The sequence below is a fragment of the Tachyglossus aculeatus genome, chromosome 8, assembly GCF_015852505.1.
Source record: "Tachyglossus aculeatus isolate mTacAcu1 chromosome 8, mTacAcu1.pri, whole genome shotgun sequence".
Lineage (NCBI taxonomy): Eukaryota > Metazoa > Chordata > Mammalia > Monotremata > Tachyglossidae > Tachyglossus > Tachyglossus aculeatus.
The window spans coordinates 40078371-40101333 of record NC_052073.1 but is presented as its reverse complement, the minus strand read 5'-3'; the positions used below and the strand labels follow the sequence as shown (position 1 = coordinate 40101333).

The 22963-nt window shown below is 55.5% G+C and overlaps 1 protein-coding gene across 1 annotated transcript; it reads right to left on the bottom strand.

Annotated features, from left to right (window-relative positions):
- Nucleotides 1-2745: 2745 nt before the first annotated feature.
- Nucleotides 2746-10758, bottom strand: POU2AF1 (POU class 2 homeobox associating factor 1). Its single transcript, XM_038750093.1, has 6 exons — nucleotides 10749-10758; nucleotides 8752-8766; nucleotides 5891-6036; nucleotides 5262-5304; nucleotides 4821-5092; nucleotides 2746-3926 (listed from the first exon to the last, which is right to left on the bottom strand). The coding sequence occupies exons 1-6, from the start codon at nucleotides 10756-10758 to the stop codon at nucleotides 3591-3593; spliced, it is 822 nt and encodes a 273-aa protein (XP_038606021.1). The 3' UTR covers nucleotides 2746-3590.
- Nucleotides 10759-22963: the final 12205 nt, after the last annotated feature.

The window sequence follows — 22963 nt, the reverse complement described above, 5'->3', positions numbered from 1 at the left end:
GAGGGCAGGGAGGTTGGCTGAGGCGGGGGGGCGGCTAATGAGAGGTTTCCTGTCATTGGAGGCGGCCTGACACCGGCCTGGCGCCGGGCCAGAGCAGCAGTCAGAGCAGAGGGCACCCTCCCAGCCCCGGCCCGTGCCAGCCTACGTCTCCCTTCCTGCCGAGGGAGACGGGCCACCGGCCCGGGTTGGACCCGAGGCTGACCTTGCTCGGCATCTCTTGTCCTGTTTGCCCTCTCTAGATTCCTCTGGCTCCTGGAGCATTCATTCATTCATTCAATTGTATTTATGTAGCGCTTACTGTGTGCAGAGCACTGCACTAAGCGCTTGGAAAGTACAATTCAGCAACAGAGACAATCCCTGCCCACAACAGGCTCGCAGTCTAGAAGGAGGGAGACTGGCATCAAAACAAGTAAACAGGCATCAATAGCATCAATATAAATCAAGAGAATTGTAGAGATGTACATATATACACAAGTGCTGTGGGGCGGGGGGTGGTAGAGCAAAGAGAACGGGTCGGGGAGATGGAGGGGGAGGGGGAGCAGAGGAATGGCGGGGCTTAGTCTGGGAAGGCCTCCTGAAGGAGGTGAGCCTTCAGTAGAGCTTTGAAGGGGGGAAGTGTGACTGTTTGGCAGATTTGAGAAGGGAGGGCGTTCCAGGCCAGGGTCGACTGCAGGGCAGGCGAAAATGAGGCACAGTGAAAAGATTAGCACCAGAGAAGTGGAATGTTGAGGCTGGGATGTAGAAGGAGGGAAGGGAAGAGAGGTAGAAGGGGGCAAGGTGATGGAAAGCTCTGAGGCCAATAGTGAGGAGTTTTTGCTTGATACGGAGGTTGATAAGCAACCACTGAGATTTTTGAGGAAGCACTTCCAACAGCCTGACCTGAAGACCTTTTCCCACAACAAACAAGATGACACCCGGCAACTTCTTGGGACCAGCAGGAAATGTGCCCTTCTCCTTGGAAAGCTCGCTGACAAAAAGTCCAACAATATTCTCTCCTGGGTCTCCTGCTAGCTCTCTTACTGCACCCCCCCCAACCCCTGTTGATTTGGTTCTCTAGTTCCTCTGCCACTCATCCTCTTACTGAGGGCTGTACACAGCACCCTGTTTGGGTTCAACAAACACAACTGATTGAGTTGATTCTGGCTTCTCCTTGCTCAACGCAAAATCCTTTGGGAAACTCGCCTGCTCCCACAGCTTCAGTGAATGACTCCCAAATCCTCTGTGGCCATGACTTCTCCTTCATCATTCAGCCCACCTTCCTCTCATCTGCAAGACATTCAATCAGTCGTATTTATTGAGCACTTACTATGTGCATAGCACTGTATGAAGCACTTGGAAAGTACAATTTGGCAACCAATGGAGACAATCCCTACCCAACAACTGGCTCATGGTCTAACAACGAGCTCAGAGTCTGTCCCACTGGCCCCTCAACTTCAACGAATCCAAAACTGAACTCATCTTCCTCCCTAAGCCGCCTTCTCCTCCCAACTTTTCCATCACAGAAGACGACACTACCACCACCCTCCCTCTCCTTGAAGCCCATGACCACAGCGTTTCAACTCTCTGTCACTCCGAGTTTGCATTCAGCCTGTCACTAAATCCTGCCAGATTTTTCTCCAGGACATTTCCCGGCCTCACTTTTTCCTCTCACCCCAAGACAGCCATCGCTCTGGCTCAAGTTCTTACCGCATCGCCGTCGAACTACAGTATCGGCCTCCTCCGCCGGTCTCCCTGACTCTGGCCTCTCCCCTCTTCAGCCCACACTCCACGCGGCTGCCCGGGCTATCTTTCCAAGATGTCGCTCAATCTATCACTCAGTGGTATTTGTGGAATGCCTACTATGAGCAGAGCACTGTACTGAGCGCTTGGGAGAACGCGAGGCAACACAGTTGGTAGATTCGATCCCTGCTCTCAAGAAGTTCTCCGTCTTCAGTCCCCAAACTCTCTGTTGGTTCCTCAGCAACTTCGGCCTCTAGCCGAAAGTCCCACTGCCGGGCTCGAAGGCCCTATACCGGCTCTCCCCATCTCACAGAGTCAGGTCTTTGGCCCGTTACTCCTTTAGGCTGTGGTCATGACAGTATTCAGCGCCCAACTCTTGTGAAGCAACAGAACATAATAATAATAATGACGGCATTTGATAAGCGCTTACAACGTGCCAAGCACTGTTCTAAAAGCTGGGATAGATACAAGGTAATGAGGTTGCTCCAGGTGGGGCTCACAGTCTTAATCCCCATTTTAAAGATGAAGGAAGTGAAGCGCCTTGCCCAAGGTCACACAGCAAAGTGGAGTCGGGATTAGAACCCACGTCTTCTGACTCCCAAGTCTGTGCTCTTGCCACTGAGGCACACTGCTTCTACGACATCACAGGAGGGGGCCACACCATATGTATGAAGGAAAGACCCCAGCTAAACACGCACAAGGCGGTGGTACCCCCCCTCTGCCTCCTTGGGACCCGTGCTTAGAGCAGTGCTAAGTGCCTAGTACAGTGCTGTGCATACAGTAAGTGCTCAATAAGTATGATTGAATGAATGAATGAACCGGGCACTCGCTCCCCCGACATCCCCCACCCACGTGGGCTCGCCACAGCCCGATGCCCCCGCAAATTCTAGCTCAGGGCCTGTCCCAGATCCCCAACACACCTCTTGGCCAAAGGCCCCAAGTTCAGGATGGAAGGCAGCAGGGTCCTGGGCGGGGGCCCGGGGATGGGGTGGAAATAACGTGCCCGAGCCGTGGGAGGGTCTTCAGGTCTTTATTGAAACGTCCTTGGGCCCGGGGAAACCCAAAAAGAAATCTGGTGGAGGCGATGGACAAGGAAGGGGAGTGGATGGCGGCAGGGCTGCGGGAGGAAACAAGGAAGCTGGGAAGTGATGTCATTTCTCTGCTAGGTGTCTCTGTCAGGCATGGCCACGACCGCCGACCCGGAGGGCTCCGAAGCCTCCAGGGCCAAAACTGAAGCCCGGAAAAAGTCCGCGTTATCAGGTCGTTTCCGATGGGTTGTGGAAATCCACTGGGTCTGGATAGTGGCAATACCCGTCCACCTGGGCACCTGGCTAGCCCCCCGAGCGCCTCAGGCCTCGTCGCCCGAGGCCTAGAGGCTCGGGGATGAGGAGAACCCAGAAGCGACCTCTCCCTGGGGACCATGAACCTCAGGCCAGGGATGGCCAACCCAACACCAAAGACTTACTCGGGTCCAAGCCGCTACTAGCTAAGCCCAGCCCGCAGACCCGGGACCAAGCACCCCCAGCCCGGGCCAGGCTGTGGCGGGAGGGAGGACGGCAAGGGAGATGGAGGGCGCCACCGCCACGGCCAGAAGGCTCCTGCTCTCGGCCAGTGCTAACCAGTCAGGACCCGGCATCCCGCCACGGCCCGCAAAGTTCGTCTCTCCGGTCGGTCCCTTTGGCTTCTGAGCTGGACAGACGGGGAGTGGGCAGAGCAGGGGGCGGGCCCTGCTGTCCTAGGCCAACGAGCCTCCCCCGTTGGCCCCACAAAGGCGGGAGGGGAAGGGAACATCGACATTAACGGGAGCCAAGGGCTGGCCCCTAGTGGGTGGGGCCAGGTGGGAACGGCTGGAGGAGGTGTTCGGGGGGTCCCTAGAAGCCCTCAACGGACAGGGAGTGGCTGAGAACATACGTATCTTGTTCCTCCTCTTCCAGCAGCAGCTTCTCCACGGGCACGGGGCCCGCTGCCCTTCCGGCCTCCCCGGGCCCCGCGGCCCCCTCCGCTGCTTGGGGAGCCGGCTCAGAGAGCGCGACGGGCAGGGGGACGAACGGCGCACCCGGCAGCGGTGGGCACGGGGCCGGAGGCTGGTACTGCAGGGGGGTGGCCGGCAGGGCAGAGAGAGGCTGGGCCCACGGGAAGTAGGTCAGAGGCATCTGGGAGTCCGAAGCCTCCAGCTGGGCTCCGCCGGCCTGGACCGCCCCGCGGGTCTGTCGGAAATTGGCGGGAGGAGACCAAGGGTCAGTGGCTCCACGGGAAGTGGTACCCCTGGGGCTTCTCCCAGGAATAGCCTTCCCTCAGCCCAGCCTCGCCCACGCCCTCCTTCCCCAGATGCCCCCTGTCCTGCGGCAGGAATCGGGAGAACCCGAGATGGGACCATGTCGGTGCATGACCCCCTAGGGGTGGGACCATAGGGGCTGCCCAAATCGCCATCTCCTGAAACCCACCCTGCAGCAAGAGATGTAAGGTTAGGTCCCATCTCTCCTTCTCCAGCCCAGCCCGTACCATCCGCTCCTCGGCTGCTCACCTCCTCACTGTGCCTCATTCTCACCCGTCCCGCCATCGACCCCCAGCCCATGTCCTTCCCCTGGCCCGGAATGCCCTCCCTCCACACATCCGCCAAACTAGCTCTCTTCCTCCCTTCAAAGCTCTCCTGAGAGCTCACCTCCTCCAGGAGGCCTTGCCAGACTGAGCCCCCTTTATCCTCTCCTCCTCCCCATCACCCCCCCTCTGCCCTACCCCCTTCCCCTCCCAAATAACACTTGTATATATTTGTACAGATTTATAACTCTATTTTTACTTGTACATATTTACTACTCTAATTAATGATATGCATATAGCTATAATTCTCTTTATTCTAATGGTTTTGACACCTGTCTACATGTTTTGTCGCCTGTCTCCCCCTTCTAGACTGTGAGCCTGTTGTTGGGAAGAGACCGTCTCTATATGTTGCCGACTTGTACTTCCCAAGCGCTCGGTACAGTGCTCTGCACACAGTAAGCGCTTAGTAAATACGCTTGAAGGAATGACTGAAAGGTTAGATGTAAGGAAGAACTTCCTGTGGGCAGGGGAGAGGACGCTGAGCTGGGGGCGGGAGGACCTACCGTGAAGTTGGGGAGAAGGGGCTGAGGGCCACAACTCAGCAGGGAGGAGGGGCCCACGACGGTGTACCCGGAGCCCACCGGCTGAACGAACATGTCGGCCGCGTAGGGGCAGCTGACGGCAGCGTCCGGCAACACGAAGTCTGGGTAGGAGGCCCACGGGCCCAGCGGCTGCAGGGTGGCGGGGCCGGGTGGGGCGAGCCAGCTGGCACACAGCGGGGCCCCGTCCTCGGGCATCCCGACCACGGGCTCCTCCGCCTCCAGGCACAGCGGCCCTGTCGCGGAGAGCAGAGTAAGAGGTTGCGGCAAAGGAGAGCGGGACGGAGAGAATCGGGGAGGAGGGACTGGAAGTCGGAGAGAGGGCATGGAGTGGGGGGATCGGTCAGGTTGGCGAGACGGGAGAGGGGGAGGGTCGGGGATGGCAAGGCAAGGGTCTGGACTTACCCACAGCGGAGAAGGTGGTGAGTGGAGGGTGAGGCAACACCACCTGCAGCGGAGAAAGGGGGCATCCTGGGGTCACAGTCTTGACTGGGACTTGACTTTTTAGACTGTGAGCCCACTGTTGGGTAGGGACTGTCTCTATACGTTGCCAATTTGTACTTCCCAAGCGCTTAGTACAGTGCTCTGCACACAGTAAGCGCTCAATAAATACGATTGATGATGGCTCACCCACCTGCCCGGGGCCAGGAGGGAGCAGCGAGGAATAGGGGAAAGGCTGGAAAGGGTACCCTGTCTATTGGACTTTCCCAAGCATTTAGTACAGTGCTCTGCATACAGTAGGAGCTCAATAAATACCACGGATTGACTGACCAGCTGCAGGATGTCAATAGGTTTGAATTCCCTTGAGGCTTCCACTGCCCGAACCGCTGGTCAGCATCAACAGGAGAGGCCCCACGTCCGACCGCCCCCATTACCCACATTCCACCCCGGACTCCAGCCGCTCCATCCAGCTTCCTGTCCCCAGGTCCCCCGGGGTCCCCCCGCCACTCCTACCCTTTCCGGCTCTCCCTCTGCCCTGGTGCCCCCCTCCGCCCTCGATCCCCCCGGCACCCACTCCGCCCCAAACCCCTCACCGCAGCGGCCGCGGCCACACCGCCGCCGGCGTGTCCACGCTTCCTCCTCAGCAGCTCCTTCACCGGCTCCTTGACTCGGACGCCCTGGTAGGGCCGGGGCTGGGGGGGATGCTGCGGCTGGGCGGGGGGCTGTTCCGGGGCAGAAGCTGGCAAGGACGATCAGAGCTCTGAGGGCTTTCTTTCCCACATGGCCACTGCTGAGGGGAGGCCCGCCCCAGCCTCCCTTCCCCGCCGCCTGTGGTCACCCGTCCCCACCCCGACACCTGGCCTGATCAGTGGTAGAGGCCAGATGGCAAACGAGGGCCGATCCCCCCAGGGCGGGGTCCCCACTCACCCCCCACCCCCTGCCCCGTGCCAGGCCCGGGGCAAGCACCGACCCGAGCTGGGCCAAGTTGAAAAGTTGTGAGGCGGCAGCCGGATCCCTGTTATTCATCCCACAGGGGCCACCATTTCTGACTTGACTTCTCGCAAGAGGCCATCGATACAGCCTCCCCCCTAGACGGTGGGCTCCCCCAGGGCCCCCTCCTTTACCCGGCAACTGCAAGAGTGCTTTTCTATAGCCCAGGAGTGGCCCTGTTTGGCCCGGAGAAGCAGCGTGGCTCAGTGGAAAGAGCACGGGCTTGGGAGTCGGAGGGCATGGGTTCAAATCCTGGCTCTGCCAATTGTCAGCTGTGTGACCTGGGGCAAGTCACTTAACTTCTCTGTGCCTCAGTTACCTCATCTGTAAAATGGGGATTAAGACTGTGAGCCCCCCGTGGGACAACCTGATCAATCAATCATATTTATTGAGCGCTTACTGTGTGCAGAGCACCGTACTAAGCGCTTGGGAAATACAAGTTGGCAACATATAGTGTATATATGCTTGTACATTTTTTTTACTCTATTTATTTATTTATTTATTTATTTTGTTTGTACATATCTATTCTATTTATTTTATTTTGTTAGTATGTTTGGTTTTGTTCTCTGTCTCCCCCTTTCAGACTGTGAGCCCACTGTTGGGTAGGGACTGTCTCTAGATGTTGCCAATTTGTACTTCCCAAGCGCTTAGTACAGTGCTCTGCACATAGTAAGCGCTCAATAAATACGACTGATGATGATGATGATGATGATGATGATATAGAGACAGTCCCTACCCAACAGTGGGCTCACAGTCTAGAACCTCATCACCTTGTAGCCTCGCCAGCGCTTAGAAGAGTGCTTTGCACATAGTAAGCACTAATAAATGCCATTATTATTATTAAGTCACAACTTCTCTGTGCCTCAGTTACCTCATCTGTAAAATGGGAATTAAGACTGTGAGCCCCACGTGGCACAACCTGATCACCTTGTATCCTCCCTAACACATGGAACAGTGCTTTGCACATAGTAAGCGCTTAACAAATGCCAACATTATTATTAGTATTAAAATCAGGAACTGCCAAGCTGGGGGAAGGAGTGGTGAGGGCTTCACAGATTGTTAACATTTAAAAGAGTATTTTGACAAGAATTTACAAAGGATACTGTAAGCGTGTGCGCATGCAGAAGCAACGTGGCTCAGTGGAAAAGAGCACGGGCTTTGGAGTCAGAGGTCATGGGTTCAAATCTCAGCTCTGCCAATTGTCAGCTGTGTGACTTTCGGCAAGTCACTTAACTTATCTGTGCCTCAGTTACCTCATCTTCATCTGTAAAATGGGGATTAAGACTGCGAACCCCCAGTGGGACAACCCCATCACCTTGTAACCTCCCCAGCACTTAGAACAGTGCTCTGCACATAGTAAGTGCTTAACAAATGCCTTTATATATATATATATATATATATATCCACATGCACATCTTCCTATGTTCTCTGCTTGAGGGGTATCCCCTGTTCTCCCCCTTCTCTCCCTGGTGGTCTCAACCTGAGTGAGCCCCCTCCTTCCTCTCCCCCTCCTCCCCCTCTCCATCCCTCCCGCCGTACCTCCTTCCCTTCCCCACAGCACCTGTATATATGTACATATGTTTGTACGTATTTATTACTCTATTTATTTTACTTGTACATATCTATTCTATTTATTTTATTTTGTTTTGCAACAGAGAAGCAGCGTGGCTTAGCAGAAAGAGCCCAGGCTTGGGAGAGGTCGTGGGCTCTAGTCCCGGCACCACCACTTGGGCGTGTGACCTTGGGCGAGCCACTTATTACTCTATTTATTTATTTTATTTGTACATATTTATTCTATTTATTTTATTTTGTTACTATGTTTTGTTTTGTTCTCTGTCTCCCCCTTCTAGACTGTGAGCCCACTGTTGGGTAGGGACCGTCTCTATATGTTGCCAACTTGTACTTCCAAGCGCTTAGTCCAGTGCTCTGCACACAGTAAGCGCTCCATAAATACGATTGATTGATTGATTGATTGATTGATTAGCATTCCCTGCCCCCTGCCCTCCCCAACCCTCCTCTTCTGCCCAGCGGAAACCAATCCCAGCTAACACAGGGACAGGCTTTGTGGACATCCAAATAGAGGGAAGGGAGGTGAGGCCATTAGCAGTTGAACAGTCCAGCTGCCTGGCCAACCCTGAATCTGCAGATCTGCACATGGCAGCCTGTAGCACCCCCTCGCAGCATGCACACACAATGATAATAATAATAATAATAATAATAATAATAATAATAATAATGGCATTTATTAAGCGCTTACTATGTGCAAAGCACTGTTCTAAGCGCTGGGGAGGTTACAAGGTGATCAGGTTGTCCCACGGGGGGCTCACAGTCTTCATCCCCATTTTACAGATGAGGTCACTGAGGCCCAGAGAAGTGAAGTGACTTGCCCAAAGTCACACAGCTGACAATTGGAGGAGCCGGGATTTGAACCCCCTCCACCCGGTCTCCGTCCCCCCCACCTTACCTCCTTCCGGGAGCCGGGATTTGAACCCACGACCTCTGACTCCAAATCCCAGGCTCTTTCCACCGGGCCACGCTGCTTCTCTGGATGCACATCATTAACAAAATAAGTAGAACAGTAAATATGCACAAGTAAAATGGAGTAATAAATCTGTAATAATAATGATGGCATTTGTTAAGCGCCTACTATGTGCAAAAACACTGTTCTAAGCGCTGGGGAGGTTACAAGGTGATCAGGTTGTCCCATGGGGGGGCTCACAGTCACAAGCACGTATGCACCCCCACACATATACACCCACACACACACCCCCAGACATAAACACACACCCCTTCCCCTTCCCCCACTTAGTCCTGGGAGCAGGTGGGGCAGGCAGAGGCAGGGATCAAAGAGCAGGAAGCCCCAAGCTGTTTGCTTAATCTGGAGCCCCACAGGGCACAGCCCCCAGCCAGCTGGGCTGTCGCTGGACTTTGCTTTGTCAACACCACCGGCTTGGGCGTCTGACTCGGTCATTGAGAAGCCCCGGCCCCCTCCTTGCCCCCCTCTCCACACCCAGGGTCACCTGTCCAGGTGAGGCCCCACCTTGCAATCTCAAATCCCGAAGAGGATCCAAGGGAAGCTGCGGGGGCTGACATCAATGAGCTTGTTGCTGCTACTGCTGCTTAGTACAATGCTAAGTACTTAGTACAGTGTTCTGGTATTTACTGATCGCTTAAGACACTGTAATAATAATAATAATAATAATGGCATTTATTAAACGCTTACTATGTGCAAAGCACTGTTCTAAACTCTGGGGAGGTTACAAGGTGATCAGGTTGTCCCACGCGGGGGGGAAGGGCTCACAGTCTTAATCCCCATTTTACAGATGAGGCCACTGAGGCAAAGAGAATAATAACAACAATAATAATAATGGCATTTATTAAGCGCTTGCTATGTGCAAAGCACTGTTCTAAGCACTGGGGAGGTTACAAGTGGATCAGGTTGTCCCATGGGGGGCTCACAGTATTACTCCCCATTTTACAGATGAGGTAACTGAGGCCCAGAGAATAATAATAATAACGGCATTTATTAAGCGCTTACTATGTGCAAAGCACTGTTCTAAGCACTGGGGAGTTTACAAGTTGATCAGGTTATCCCACGGGGGACTTAGTCTTCATCCCCATTTTCCAGATGAGGTCACTGAGGCCCAGAGAAGTGAAGTGACTTGCCCAAAGTCACACAGCTGACAAGTGGCGGAGCCGGCATTTGAACCCATGACCTCTGACTCCAAAGCCCGTGCTCTGTCCACTGAGTAACGCTGCTTCCCATACTAAGCACTGTACTAAGCACTTGGGAGAGTACAACGCAACAGAATTGGTAGACATGTTCCCTGCCCGCAAGGAGCTTCCAGCGTACAAGGGGAGACAGACATGACTATAAAAATAAATGATGTGAATCAATCAATCGTATTTATTGAGCACTTACTTTGTGCAGAGCACTGTACTAAGCGCTTGGGAAGTACAAGTTGGCAACATATAGAGACAGTCCCTACCCAACAGTGGCCTCACAGTTTAAAAATGTCCATGTGAATGGACATAAGTGTCGTGGGACAGACATGAACATAAAAATAAATGATGTGAATGGACATAAAGTGTTGTGGGGCTGAGGGTGGGGTGAAGATCAAGCACATAGGTGATGCAGAAGGGAGAGGGAGTAGGGGAAACGAGGGCATAGTCGGGGAAGGCCTCTAGAGATGTGATTTTAATAAGGCTTTGAAGGTGGGGAGGGTGGTGATCTGGCAGATACAAGGTGGGAGGAAGTTCCAGACTAGAGGGAGGATGTGGGGGAAGTAGTCCACAGTGAGAAAGAGGAGATCGAGATGCAGTGAGTAGGTTGGAGTTACAGGGGTGAAGTCTGAGGGCTGGGTTCTATTAGGAAATCAGCAGGGTAAAATAGGAGGGGGCGAGCTGATTGAGAGCTTTAAAGCCACCGTTACGGAGTTTCTGTTTTATGCGGAGGCGTACGGGCGCCCATGGAAGAGTTTGAGTACGGAGATGTGGACTGAACGGTTTTTCAGAAAAATGATCTGGCAGCAGAGTCAAGTGAGGACTGCAGCAGGGAGAGACAGGAGGCAGTGAGGTCAATCATTATCTCTGATTGATTGCTACAGGTTCCCAAGCACTTAGCACTTAATGCAGTGCTGGGCCCAAAGGGCAGGGGCTTGGGATCCAGGGCTAGCTGGATGGCATGAAGGAGGAGGAGAGGGAGAAGGGTGGGAAGAGGAGAAGAAGCAGGAGAGGGAGGAAGAGGAAGAGGGCGGCCTGGCCCGGGGAAGGAAGCAATTCCCAGGGCCAATACAGCATCTGGCCGGCGTGAAATCGAGGGGGCCTCAGGGTCTGCTTCCAGACTGCTCTGGGCCGAGACTCTGGGCCAAGGCTCTGTCCCCAGGGGATTCCCAGTGACACCTGCCTGCATCCCGGAGTTTGGCCAGCAGTGAAAGGGACTGAGGGGTTCCTGGGAGCCACAGCTCGGCCCGCCGGACCAGCCCGGGAATGACCGGTTCTGACTTACCCTACCCCCAGACCCTGTGGGCCGATCAACACCTACGGTTTCCTCTGAACCTGCCCACTGGGTGCTTCACGGATGGCCAGACTTTGGTACAGTGGTCCCTACCAAGTCCCCGCACCAGCCCGGCATCCCCACCAGGCCCCGGCCCCTGCCCAGAGGCCGGCACCCCCCCTCCGCCCCCCAGCCCCAGCTCCGGCCCACAACACAGTGGAAGTGCCCCAGCCCCAGGCCGGCAGCTGCTTCCCACATCCAGGCTCCCAAACACAAATGTCTTCAGTCGGTCCCTCTCTCCTGTCTCTCCCCATCCACATCTGCTCCATCTCCAGCCAACCTGGCCCTCCCCAGCACGGCCCCCCGCCACACTCCCGGAGCGTCCCCCTCAACCTTCCTCCAGTTTGCCTTCCCCTCCCTCCTCATGCTCCTCTCTTCCCCCCTTCAAAGCTCTACTGAGAGCCCACCTCCTCAGGAGGCCTTCCCAGACTGAGCCCCCCTTTTCCTCTGCTCCTCCTCCCCTCCACATCGCCCCTACTCCCTCCCTCTGCTCTACCTCCTCCTCCACTTGTGTATATTTGTACAAATGTATTATTCTATTTATTTTATTAAGGATGTGTATATATCTGTAATTCTATTTATCTGTTCTGATGCTATTGATGCCTGTCGACTTGTTTTGTTTTGTTGTCTGTCTCCCCCTTCTAGACTGTGAGCCCGGTGTTGGGTAGGGGTTCTCTTTATCTGTTGCCGAACTGTACTTTCCAAGTGCTCAGTGCAGTGCTCTGCACACAGTAAGCGCTCAATAAATACGATCAAACGAATCAGATCATTATTAAAATCCCATCTCCTCCAAGAGGCCTTCTCTTACTAAGCCCTCATTTCCTCTTCTGCCTCTCCCTTCTGCATCACCCTTGCACTAGTGCTTTGCACAAAGTGCTTAATAAATGCCATTATTATTATTATTATTACCACCACCCTTTATTCACCCAATCCGCAAACCCACAGCACTTATGAACACATCCAAAATTCATTTTAATGTCTGGCTCCTCTTCTACGTTCCATCGCCATCATCACCGTAATAATGATTGTAGCATTTGTTAAACGCCAACTGAGCCAGGCACCGCACTAAGTCCTGTGGTAGATACAAGATAATCAAGCTCCACGCGCACTCACAGTCTAAGTAGAGGGAGAACAGGCATCGGATTCCCATTTTGCAGACATGGGAACTGAGGCCCAGGGAAGTTAAGCGACTTGCCCACGGTTACAAAGCCGGCAAGCAGCCGATCCATCCTTTCTCCCCACCCACACCATATCCTGCCAGCCTGTCCCCTTCCAACACACCCCACTCCCGTTTCCCCTCCCTCATCACACCTCCCCCAATCTGTCCATCCTTTCTCCCCACCCTCACCACATGCTCCCAGCCTGTCCCCTGCGGCCCGCTCCCCGCCCCAGCCTGTCCCTCCTCCTTCTCCCCAGCCATTACCCTCAGCCTGCCCCTTCCCCCCCACCACCCAAGGCCTGACCCACCCACCTTCAAAGCCGACTCCCCACAGCCTGCCCCTCGCCCCAAGGTATTATTTTTAAAGTTTTGGGTCAGATATGACGGGAAGGGAACACACCTGCAGCCTCAGCTGTGACTCACAGTCCCCAGATCGAAAGCCAGCTCACCCAAGCAGGACTCATCCGGGGGCCAGAGGTCAGCTGGGAGGCGCTCCACTCCGGCTGGCGGCGACGAGCCACTGAGGAAAGGCCTCCGGCCCCGGCAGCCCTCCGGGATTGGCCGCTCTCTCAGGGCACCGGGGTCTTCTCGGAGCAGAGTCCCACGAGCTCTGCTTTGCCCTAATCCTCATCGCCCTCTCGCCCGCCCGTGACTCCGGGTAACGGCGCCCAGCTCCCTCCTCCGGGAAACACTACGGGTGCCCTGTTTTTACCATCCTGAGGCTAACCTGGTCCTCCTCCTGCCGCTCCAGTCGCTCCTCAGTCTCGTTCGCTGGCTGCTCCTCCACTTCTCATCACCTCCCATCGTCAGGGTCCCCAAGACCCCGTTCTGGGCCCCCTACTCTTCTCCTTCCACAGCCCCACTCTCGGGGAGCTCTCCACCTCACCCATGGCTGTGGCAACCAACTCTATGCCAGTGACTTCCAATTCCAGCTCTCCAAACACCACTACCTCTCATCTCAACCCAACAACCGTTTTTATTGAGCACCTACTATGAACAGAGCACTGTACTAAACACTCAAGAGAGTACGGTATAACAGAGTTTGTAGACACATTCCCTGCTGACAAGGAGAAAGCATCGTGGCCTAGTGGAAAGAATACAGGCCTGAGAATCACAGGGCCTGGGTTCTGATCCCAGCTCTGTCACCTACAATAATAATAATAATAATGGTATTGTTAAGTGATTACTATGTGCAATGCACTGTTCTAAGCGCTGGGGAGGTTACAAGGTGATCAGGTTGTCCCACAGGGGGATCACAGTTTTAATCCCCATTTTACAGATGAGGTAACTGAGGCCCAGAGAATCGATCAATCAATCAATCGTATTTATTGAGTGCTTACTGTGTGCAGAGCACTGTACTAAGCGCTTGGAAAGTACAAGTTGGCAACATATAGAGACAGTCCCTACCCAACAGTGGGCTCACAGTCTAGAAAGGGGAGACAGAGAACAAAACCAAACATACTAACAAAATAAAATAGACTAGATATGTACAAGTAAGTGAAGTGATTGGTCCAAAGTCACACAGTTGACAGTTGGCGGAGCTGGGATTTGAACCCATGACCTCTGACTCCAAAGCCCGTGCTCTTTCCACTGAGCCACGCTGCTTCTGAGTGACCTTGGAAAAGTCACTTAACTTCTCCGAGCCTCAGTTCTCTCATCTGCAAAATGGGGATTCAATACCTATTCTCCCTCCTACTTAGACTGTGAACCCCATGTATTTATCTGATTATCTTGTATCTACCTCAGTGCTCAGTACAGTGCTCGGTAGGTACTTAGCACTTGACAATTACCAGATTATTATTATCATTACTGAGCTCACAGTCTGAAGGAGGAGACAGACGTAAAAATAAATTATGGACACGGACGTGTGTGCCGGGACGGTGGGGTAAATAAAGGGTACAAATCCAAGTGCAAAGGTGACGCAGAAGGGAAAGGGAGTAGGGGAAATGAGGGCTTAGTCAAGGAAGGCCTCTTTGAGGAGAAGGGATATTCATAAGGCTCTGAAGGAGGGGAGAGTGGTGGTCTGTAATACATGAAATACGATTGATGATGATGATGATGAAAGGGAATGGAGTTTCAGGCCAGAGGCAGGATCATCATCATCATCATTCGTATTTATTGAGCGCTTACTGTGTGCAGAGCACTGTACTAAGCGCTTGGGAAGTACAAGTTGGCAACATATAGAGACAGTCCCTACCCAACAGTGGGCTCACAGTCTAAAAGGGGGAGACAGAGAACAAAACAAAGCATACTAACAAAATAAAATAGAATAGATATGCACAAGTAAAATAAATAAATAGAGTAACAAATATGTACAAACATATATACATATATACAGGTGCTGTGGGGAAGGGAAGGAGGTAAGATGGGGGGGATGTGGGCGAGGGGTCGGCGATGAGACAGGCGAGCTCGGGGGTCACGTAACTCACCCGAACTAAAAAACCCCCATCTCCTCTGGTCTCCAGGGCACCTCCGCCTGGACATCCGGCTGGCACCTCAAAAGTAATATGTCCAGCTGCTCATTTTGGTGCCTCAACCCACCCCTCCCCTTAACTTTACCAACTCAGTGAGGAACACCACCATCCTCCTCATCCTACTGACCTAAAACTCGACGTCACCCCTGACTCCTGGCTCTCTTCCAACTCCCAAATTCCGTCTACTTCCAGTGTGAGATCCCCCGTTTCCACCCCTTCCTCTCCACCCTCACGGCCACCACCCTAGCCCAAGTGCCGATCACACCGCGGCCGGACGGCTGCATCGGCCTCTTTGCTGCTCTCTCAACCTCCGGCCTCTCTATTCCACTCTGCTGCCCGGGTCAACTTCTTTGAAGCCTTGCTTGGCCGACATCTCTACCCTCTTCAGAACCCTCCACTGGATCCCCATGTCCCTCTGCAACGTTAAAAAAACCACTAAACCGAGCCCTGGCTTTGAGGCTCGCCACACCTTTCCTCTCTGTTCTGTTCTCAGAGAGGCAGTGGAAAGAGCACGGGCTTTCGAGTCAGAGGTCGTGGGTTCAAATCCCGGCTCCGCCAATTGTCAGCTGTGTGACCCTGGACAAGTCACTTCACTTCTCTGTGCCTCAGTTTCCTCATCTGTACAATGGGGATGAAGACTGTGAGCCCCCCGTGGGACAACCTGATAACCTTGTAACCTCCCCAGTGCTTAGAACAGTGCTTTGTACACAGTAAGCACTTAATAAATGCCATCATTATTATTAATATTATTTTCACCTGCTGCTACCCAATGCTCTCCCTTAGGACCACCCAAGCCAATCTTCGAGCTGTACCTCGCTCTTGACTCTCCCGCCTCTTTCCTCTCACTCACGTTGTTCTCCCAGCCTGGAACTCCCTCCCTTGCTACAGCAGGCAGACTTTCAAAGCCCCACGTCCTCCAGGAAGCCTTCCCCAGTCACCATCATCCCAAGCTGTGCAGACCCACAAGCCACTTCTAGCATTCACATTTATTTCAACCCATCCTCAGCACGAGTATATAAATGTTTAATCAACTGTACATTCCATTATTTTGTTCCGATTACTCTAGCTGTAAAGACTCCACTCTTAGGTCTCTCTCCCCAGTAAGATTGCATGCTCTTGGTGGGCAGGAAATGTGTCACCTGTTGGGTTTGCACCCTGTGCATGCTCCGTAATTAGTAGGTCAGCTCCCAGGGTCTGTCCCGCCCAGAGTGGACTCCTACAGAGCCCTCGGGACGCTGGGAAGAGTTATGTGATGACTGCCTTCTCACAGTCATGGTTGGGTCTGGACCATTCCTCATCCATCCAACCTCCTTGACCCTTCTCTATCCATCCCTGACTCTCCCTCAGTGACCCAGCACAGACCATCCAGCCCCTTGGACTCTCTCCTCTCTGTTCCCTGATGCCCCCGAAAGGGACTCAGCATGGACCCTTCAAGACACAGTGCTTGGCACATAGTAAGTGCTTAACAAAAACCATAAAAAAGTCCCCTGGCTCTTCCCCAAGGACGCAGCCCAGACCACCAACGCCCCTCATTCTCCCCTCGCAGTAACCCAACACGGACGCTGGTCACTGGTCTGTCCAAAGCCCTCTGGACCTCCTGGTGTTCCCAGCAACCTGTGGGAATGGATTCCCTGTGCTCACTCATCGCTCCGCACTCCCTGCCCCTAGGACGGCAGTGTTTCCGCTGTTTGTTCTGAACATGTTGTCCTCCAGCTCCAGGAGGGGAATTTGGGGAACAGCAATCTTGTTTTCACTTTGTCCACCCACAAAACTCTATCGAGGGGACGCAGGGAGAACAGCCCCCGAGGGGACGCAGGGAGAACAGCCCCGACCACTCCGAGATCCCCACACAACCCTTCCTCTAGCCTGTCGAGACTCAGACCCGAGGGAGCGTCACCCGCCTCGGCCCCTCCGGCTGGCCAGCCGGCCCCCCGGCCCTTCGCTTGGCTGCACGTGCAAGCTCACGGGCCTCGTCCTGCCCCGGGTTCCCGCCCATTTCCTCCTTTCGGGCTTATTTTTACCCTGACCGGCCGGATCCCTGCGGCCAACCTCGATCTTAGCACCTGGGGCCCGGTCCTCTCTGCTCCACCGGGTCCCTGCGGCCAGCCCTGGTCTCGGCACCTGGGGCCGGGCCCTCTCTGCTCTGTTCTCCCCTTCCCGCCTGCAGACACCTTGCGGTTTCAGCTCCCACATCTGTCCCCTCCACACCAGTGCTGCCCACCACCCCTCCCAGCTCTATCCCTCTCGCCACAGCTCATCCCCACTCCTAATCGGACCTGCCCGCCACCTTTCCCGACTCTTCCCACCCCGCCCCTTCTCGTGAGATTCTGCATTTTGTCTGCTGGGCCTCCAACACACACACGCACGCACACACTCACTCACTCACCTACCTCAATCACTCACTCATTTTGTTTTCAGGCCGGCCGGCGCGGCTCAGTCACCTCAGCTCCCGTCCACCGGCAGCTATTGGAGGCGGCGTCTTTGGCGGCCCAGTTCCGCGCGGCTGGCGGGGTCGGCGGGGAAGGCCCAGGGTGAGTGGGGAGGGAACCACGAGCCGCCGCCTCCCCTTCGCCTTTCCTACCCAGGGTCCAGCCCGGCCCAAGTCGCCCTCACGGAAAGACCGTACTGTCCCAGGATGGAGTCTCGAAGGCTCGGGCTGCACCTCCCTCTCCCCGACTCCAAATCCCAAACCCTCCCAACCCATCGCCAGGAATCGATCCGATCCCAGGAACAGGAATCAGGAGGCCCAGGGCGCAGACTCCGTTGTCCCGGTCTCCTCTGCTGACCCGTCCGAATCGAGTCGGCCTGGGACCGCATCCCTGGATTTGGCGGACGGGCAGGGTCCGGCTACAGACTAGGTAACGCCAAACCCCCAGGCCTGGCCCGAAAACCAGGCCGCAGCAACAGGCAATTGGAGGCGACCAACCGACTCCTCGGCCACCCCAGTCACCTTCCCCAGGGGCACCGAGCCCACCCCAGTCCCGTCACGAGATCCTCGAGGCGGCAGTCCGGCGGCCTGGTCGCAGGCACCTGAAGAAGAGGCTCAGCTCTGCATCCTCCCCTGCGGCCACCGCCACCCAAGTCACTCTGGGACTCTGGGGTGACTCCAAACCCCCTCGTTCATCGGGAATCCTCGGCAGGTTCCCCAGGGCCCCTGATCACCCACCCCAAGCCAGGCCAAGCTGCAGAGGCTCTACTGGCCGTGGCTTGACCTCTGACCTCTCCCACTTAATGGAAATTAAGGTTCACATTTTTTTTTCCACCGGAGTCAAAGGAATTAAAACAGTGACAGACTTTAACCCTTTCCACTCCGGGCTGCAGGGCGGAGGAGCCGGGCAAAGAAGCTTCCCACGAAAATGACAGCACATTTTCCGTGAGAGGGGGGCAGGGTGGGGAGAACGGCTGCACCTGTTTTCGTGAATCATAAACTGACTGTTTGGTCCCGGGGGTGACTGCTGGAGACCCTGAGGGGCTCAAAACCCATCCTCGCCCCACTCCCGCTCTTCTCCCGCCCAGCCCGGCTCGCCCCCCGCCACCCCCGCCTGGCACCACAAACGGCTGCCATTCCGGGGACCCGGCCCCCGCCCCGTGCCCTGGCAGGATGACGGATGCCCCGCACGCCGCCTCCATCTTGACCCCGGGGTCAGTTTGGTAAAGCTCCTGAGGGTCGAACACCCAAGCAGGGGTCAGCACGCAAGCCTGGGGGGCGACCGACAAGTGGCTTACATTTCTGCCAGAGCATCCTGCGGGCCGGGTGGCACGTGTCCGCCTGGCAGGCGTCGCTGGGCTCCGCTGGTAGGCGGCCGGACTGTCGGTCGAGCTGTGAGCGCGCCCTGCCCTGCCGCCCTGGGGCGCGGGGCCCGGACGCTTCCTCTGCTTTTTAAAAGCCCCAGGTCCCCGCCATGGGGCGCGGCAACGTCATCACATCCTCCCACTGCGTGGCACCGCGCCTCTTCCTCTCTGGGTGGGCTCCATTCGGGTGGCACAAGGCGGGGGCCAATCTGGGACCAACGAGAATCCGGCCCCCCGCCTGGCGCGGGGACCCCAGGGAAGACGATTGGGCCCCATGGGTTCCAGGCTCAGGGTCCCATGGGGGTGTCTGACATGCCGCGGTCCCCAGCTCAGCGAGGCCCCCGGGACCAGCCCCCAGCCCCTCCCCTCAGCCCCCCACCCCCTACTAGACCCCAGCGCCCTGTCCCGAGGCTCAGCCTCCCAGGGGCCCAAGTCCCCAGCCCCCCAAGGCCTTGCTCCCGGCACCCAGCCCCCAAGCACTCAGCACCCCCCTGGACCCAGGAGGAAACACCTGGAGCCCGTCAGGCCTCACGGTACATCCTCCCCTCCGCGCTTCGCTTCACCGCCCTGATCAGACCGTTCTGAGCACAGCCGGGGAGATGGGGGGGGCCGGCAGGGGGTGGAGGGACTGGCCCCTGGGGAGATGGATGGGCTCTTCTGGCCTCCAGGCAGTGGAAGCAGTTGGCCCGCTTCGTTGGCTCACTCACTTCGGCCACCCAGAGCAGTGAGGTCCAGGGGCCTCTTAGTTACTCCACTGCTGAGAACCCACGGCCTTCAAAAGTTCGGCCTCCTCCTCCTCCCTCCCCATGGGACCCCAACTCGGGGGGAGAGGCCTCCCCCTCATCTGGTCTCTCATCATCACGGGCCCGGCCATGAGCCCTGGGACCCGAGGTATGGATGGGGATGAAGGGTGACAGACCTCCAGGCTTGCTCATCCCACTTCTCCCATTAGGCCCGAGAGCTTGGCCCATCAGGGCTGGAACAGACTGAAAATGGAAACTGTCTGGACTGCCAGCTCATTCAGTTGAATGTATTTACTGAACACTTCCTGTGTGCACAGCACTGTTACTAAGGGATTGGGATCAATCAATCAATCAATCCAAGGTATTTATTGAGCACTTCCTGAGCACAAAGCAATGTACTAAGCATTTGGGAGAGTTGGTAACGTACCACCCCTGCCTAAAAGGATCTTATAGTCTCATGGGCTGAGTGCAGGCTGGGCCCTTGAGGGGAGCCCCAGGTCCCCCACTGAACGCCTGCAGCAGAGCTAAGGGCCTGAGCCCCCACTCCAGCTGCCAAGAAGGCCATTCTGAGGTCAGAGAGCGTGGGAGCTGGTAGCGGGAGGAACCCAGGCAGGTCGGCCTCCTGGGCCAGATCGGCCAACATTGGGCCTGGGACTCAGACTCTCCAGTGTAGATCTTGCCCACATCACCCCAAGGCTGCTCCCGCTCGGCCAAATCGGATCTGAACTCCCGGGCCCCCACTTGGCCTTGGTCACCTCGCCGGAGGCTGCAGCCTTTACCTCAAGCCCCCGGCTGACTCCGCTGATATTGGGCTCTCTTGGGACTCCTCCTACCTCTCTGGCCAGTCCTCCTCAGTCTCACTCATCAGCCACCCTTCTACCTCTCATCCCAAAACTGTGTCTGTCCCACATGGCTCTGTGGCTGGCCTCCCACTGTCCTCCCACTTCCCTCACCATGCACAGCCACTTTGGTGCTTGGGAGAGCCCTAATATATAAAAAAAACCCACATGTGTGCTTCACGTGTGCCAAGAGAGCGCGAGCACCAGAACCGGCTCCCCGGAGAGGGCGAATGGGAGCCTGGTGACGGGAGACTCCCTCGGGGAGCTCGGCCACTCCCACGGCTCCAGTAGCCTCCTCCTCATCTGTGCCAACGACTCCCAGATCGATCCCTGCGGTCCCGCATTTCCTTCCGCCGGCAACTCGACCCATCTAAACCGTCACCGTTCATCTTCCCACCCAAACCCCCCGCTCTTCCTAACTTTCCCATCTCGGTGGAGAACGCCACCCTCCACTGTGTGGCCCTCGGCTCCTCGCCGTCCTTCAGTTCCCATGGCCCATTGGCTGCCAGAACTCCCCAGATTTACCTCTCCAGCCTTCCATGGATCTGCGCTCCCCTCCACTCCTGCAACCACGGTCCTGGTCCTTGGTCTCCCCACATCCCGGTCAGCTCTTCCCCGCCTCCGGTCTCTCCTCTCTTCACTCTCCTCCATTCAGCTGCTCAGTTCATCTCTCTAAAACCCAGGATCTCCCTCCAACTCTCCAAAAGCTGCCCACGTCTGTCCAGGGGAGAACTCCTGACCATTGACTTCCAGGCCCTCCGTATTCCCAGGCCACTCTCTTCTCCCACACCTTTCCCAGCTCACTTCCTCCTGTCCCTCACCCTCAATCTTCCTGTCTTTGAGCCTTTTGCTTACGCCATTCCCTCTGCCAGGAACTCTCCCCAACTCAGCTTCCCCAAAGCATATTCTTCACCCGCTACTAAGGCTCCTAAAAGTCCATCTTCTCCATGAAGCCCTCCCTGATTAACCCCCGCTACTTGGAACACTCTCTGCTGGCGGTCCCTTCAGGGCTCCCGATCCCATTTCTCACAGGAATTTCAAAGGGTGAAGGACAAAAGGCCACAACCACCATTATCGTGATCAGTCCGGTGCTGATGCAGATCAGGACTCTGTCTCTGATGGGGGGACTGGATTGCTCGGAGGAATCACATACCGGTTGCCTTCCTGTCCTTCCCTACTTGTGGCTAGAGAATGGACCCTCCAACAACCCCTCCTCCCCTCAATTCCACCTGACTCACTCCCAATGGCCTCTCTCGCCTCACCAACACTGACTCTCCCGCGATTGAACCACCCCGGACCACCCAACACCCTGACTCTCCCAACTCCATCACTAACTCTGAATCAATCAATCATATTTTTTGGGCACTTACTGTGTGGAGAGGACTGTACTAAGCACTAAGCAGAGTACAATAAAACAGAGCTGGTAGAAACATTTCCTACCCACAACAACCTCATAGTCTAGAGGGGGAAACAGACATTAATATAAATACATTAATTAAATTATGAATATGTACTTAACTGCTGTGGGGCTGAGAGAGGAGTGAAAAAAGGTGCAAATCCAAATGTAGGGCAGAAGGGGATGGGAGACGAGGAAATGTGGGCTTAGCTGGGGAAGGTCACTTGGAGAAGATGTGCTTTTAATAAGGCTTTGAATGCGGAGAGAGTGATCACGTTGGCTATGAAGGCATCCCAGGCAAGAGGCAATCGTGGGTGAGGCCTCGGCGACAAGATCAACGAGACTGAGGTACATCGAGTAGGTTGGCGTTAGGGGATCAAAGCGTACAGAAGAACATCAGGAGGGGAGCGAGCTGATTGAGGGCTTTAAAGCCAATGGTAAGGAGGTTCTCTTTGATGTGCAGGTAGAAGGGTAACCACTGGATGTTCTGGGAAGGGAACCACGGACTGAACATTTCTGAAGAAAAATGATCCATCGGTTGGCCCAAACTGGACGACTTAACACCCCTGACTCTCCCTTCGGTGACTCAAAAAAGGCCATCCAACTCTCTTGACTCTCCCCTCTCCATCCCTGACCCTGCCTCCAGGCATCCAGCACAGACTAAGTGACACCCTTAACTCTCCCATTTCCCACGGCTCTCCCCAGACCCGTCTGGGACCAGCGGGTGTTTCCAGTTGCAGGGTTTCCTATGGGAACAGATTCTCCGGTTCGCTCCCCTGTCGGGGAAGAAGTGTTTCCTGCTGTTACCTTTGAACCCTCCGCCCTCCGGCTTCCAAGTTTTTGATATGCCCAAGACTCATTAAAACGCTGATGAGACAGAAGCAGACAAGAAAACAGATTCTACTCCCCTGCACCGGCCCCCAGGCAAAATTCTCTGTGTTTGTGAGTTTCTGAGCCATAGGGCCAGTGCTGTGGGGGCCAAGGGGATCGGGGCCCCCTGGCTCTCAGCTGAAGAGACTGTGGGGGCCGGTGTCACTTCCAGCTGTGGGCACAAAGCCAGTTTTCCCCGACAGCTGTCTGGGCCACATTCCAGCCTCGCTTACCCCAGGACTCCAATCAGACCTGAGAGCTCCATCGGGGAAGTCCCCAGATTGTGTGTTTTGGGCCCATCCCGTTAGCTCCGTGCAGTCTTTGTCTCCCCCTCAGTCCCACCAAGT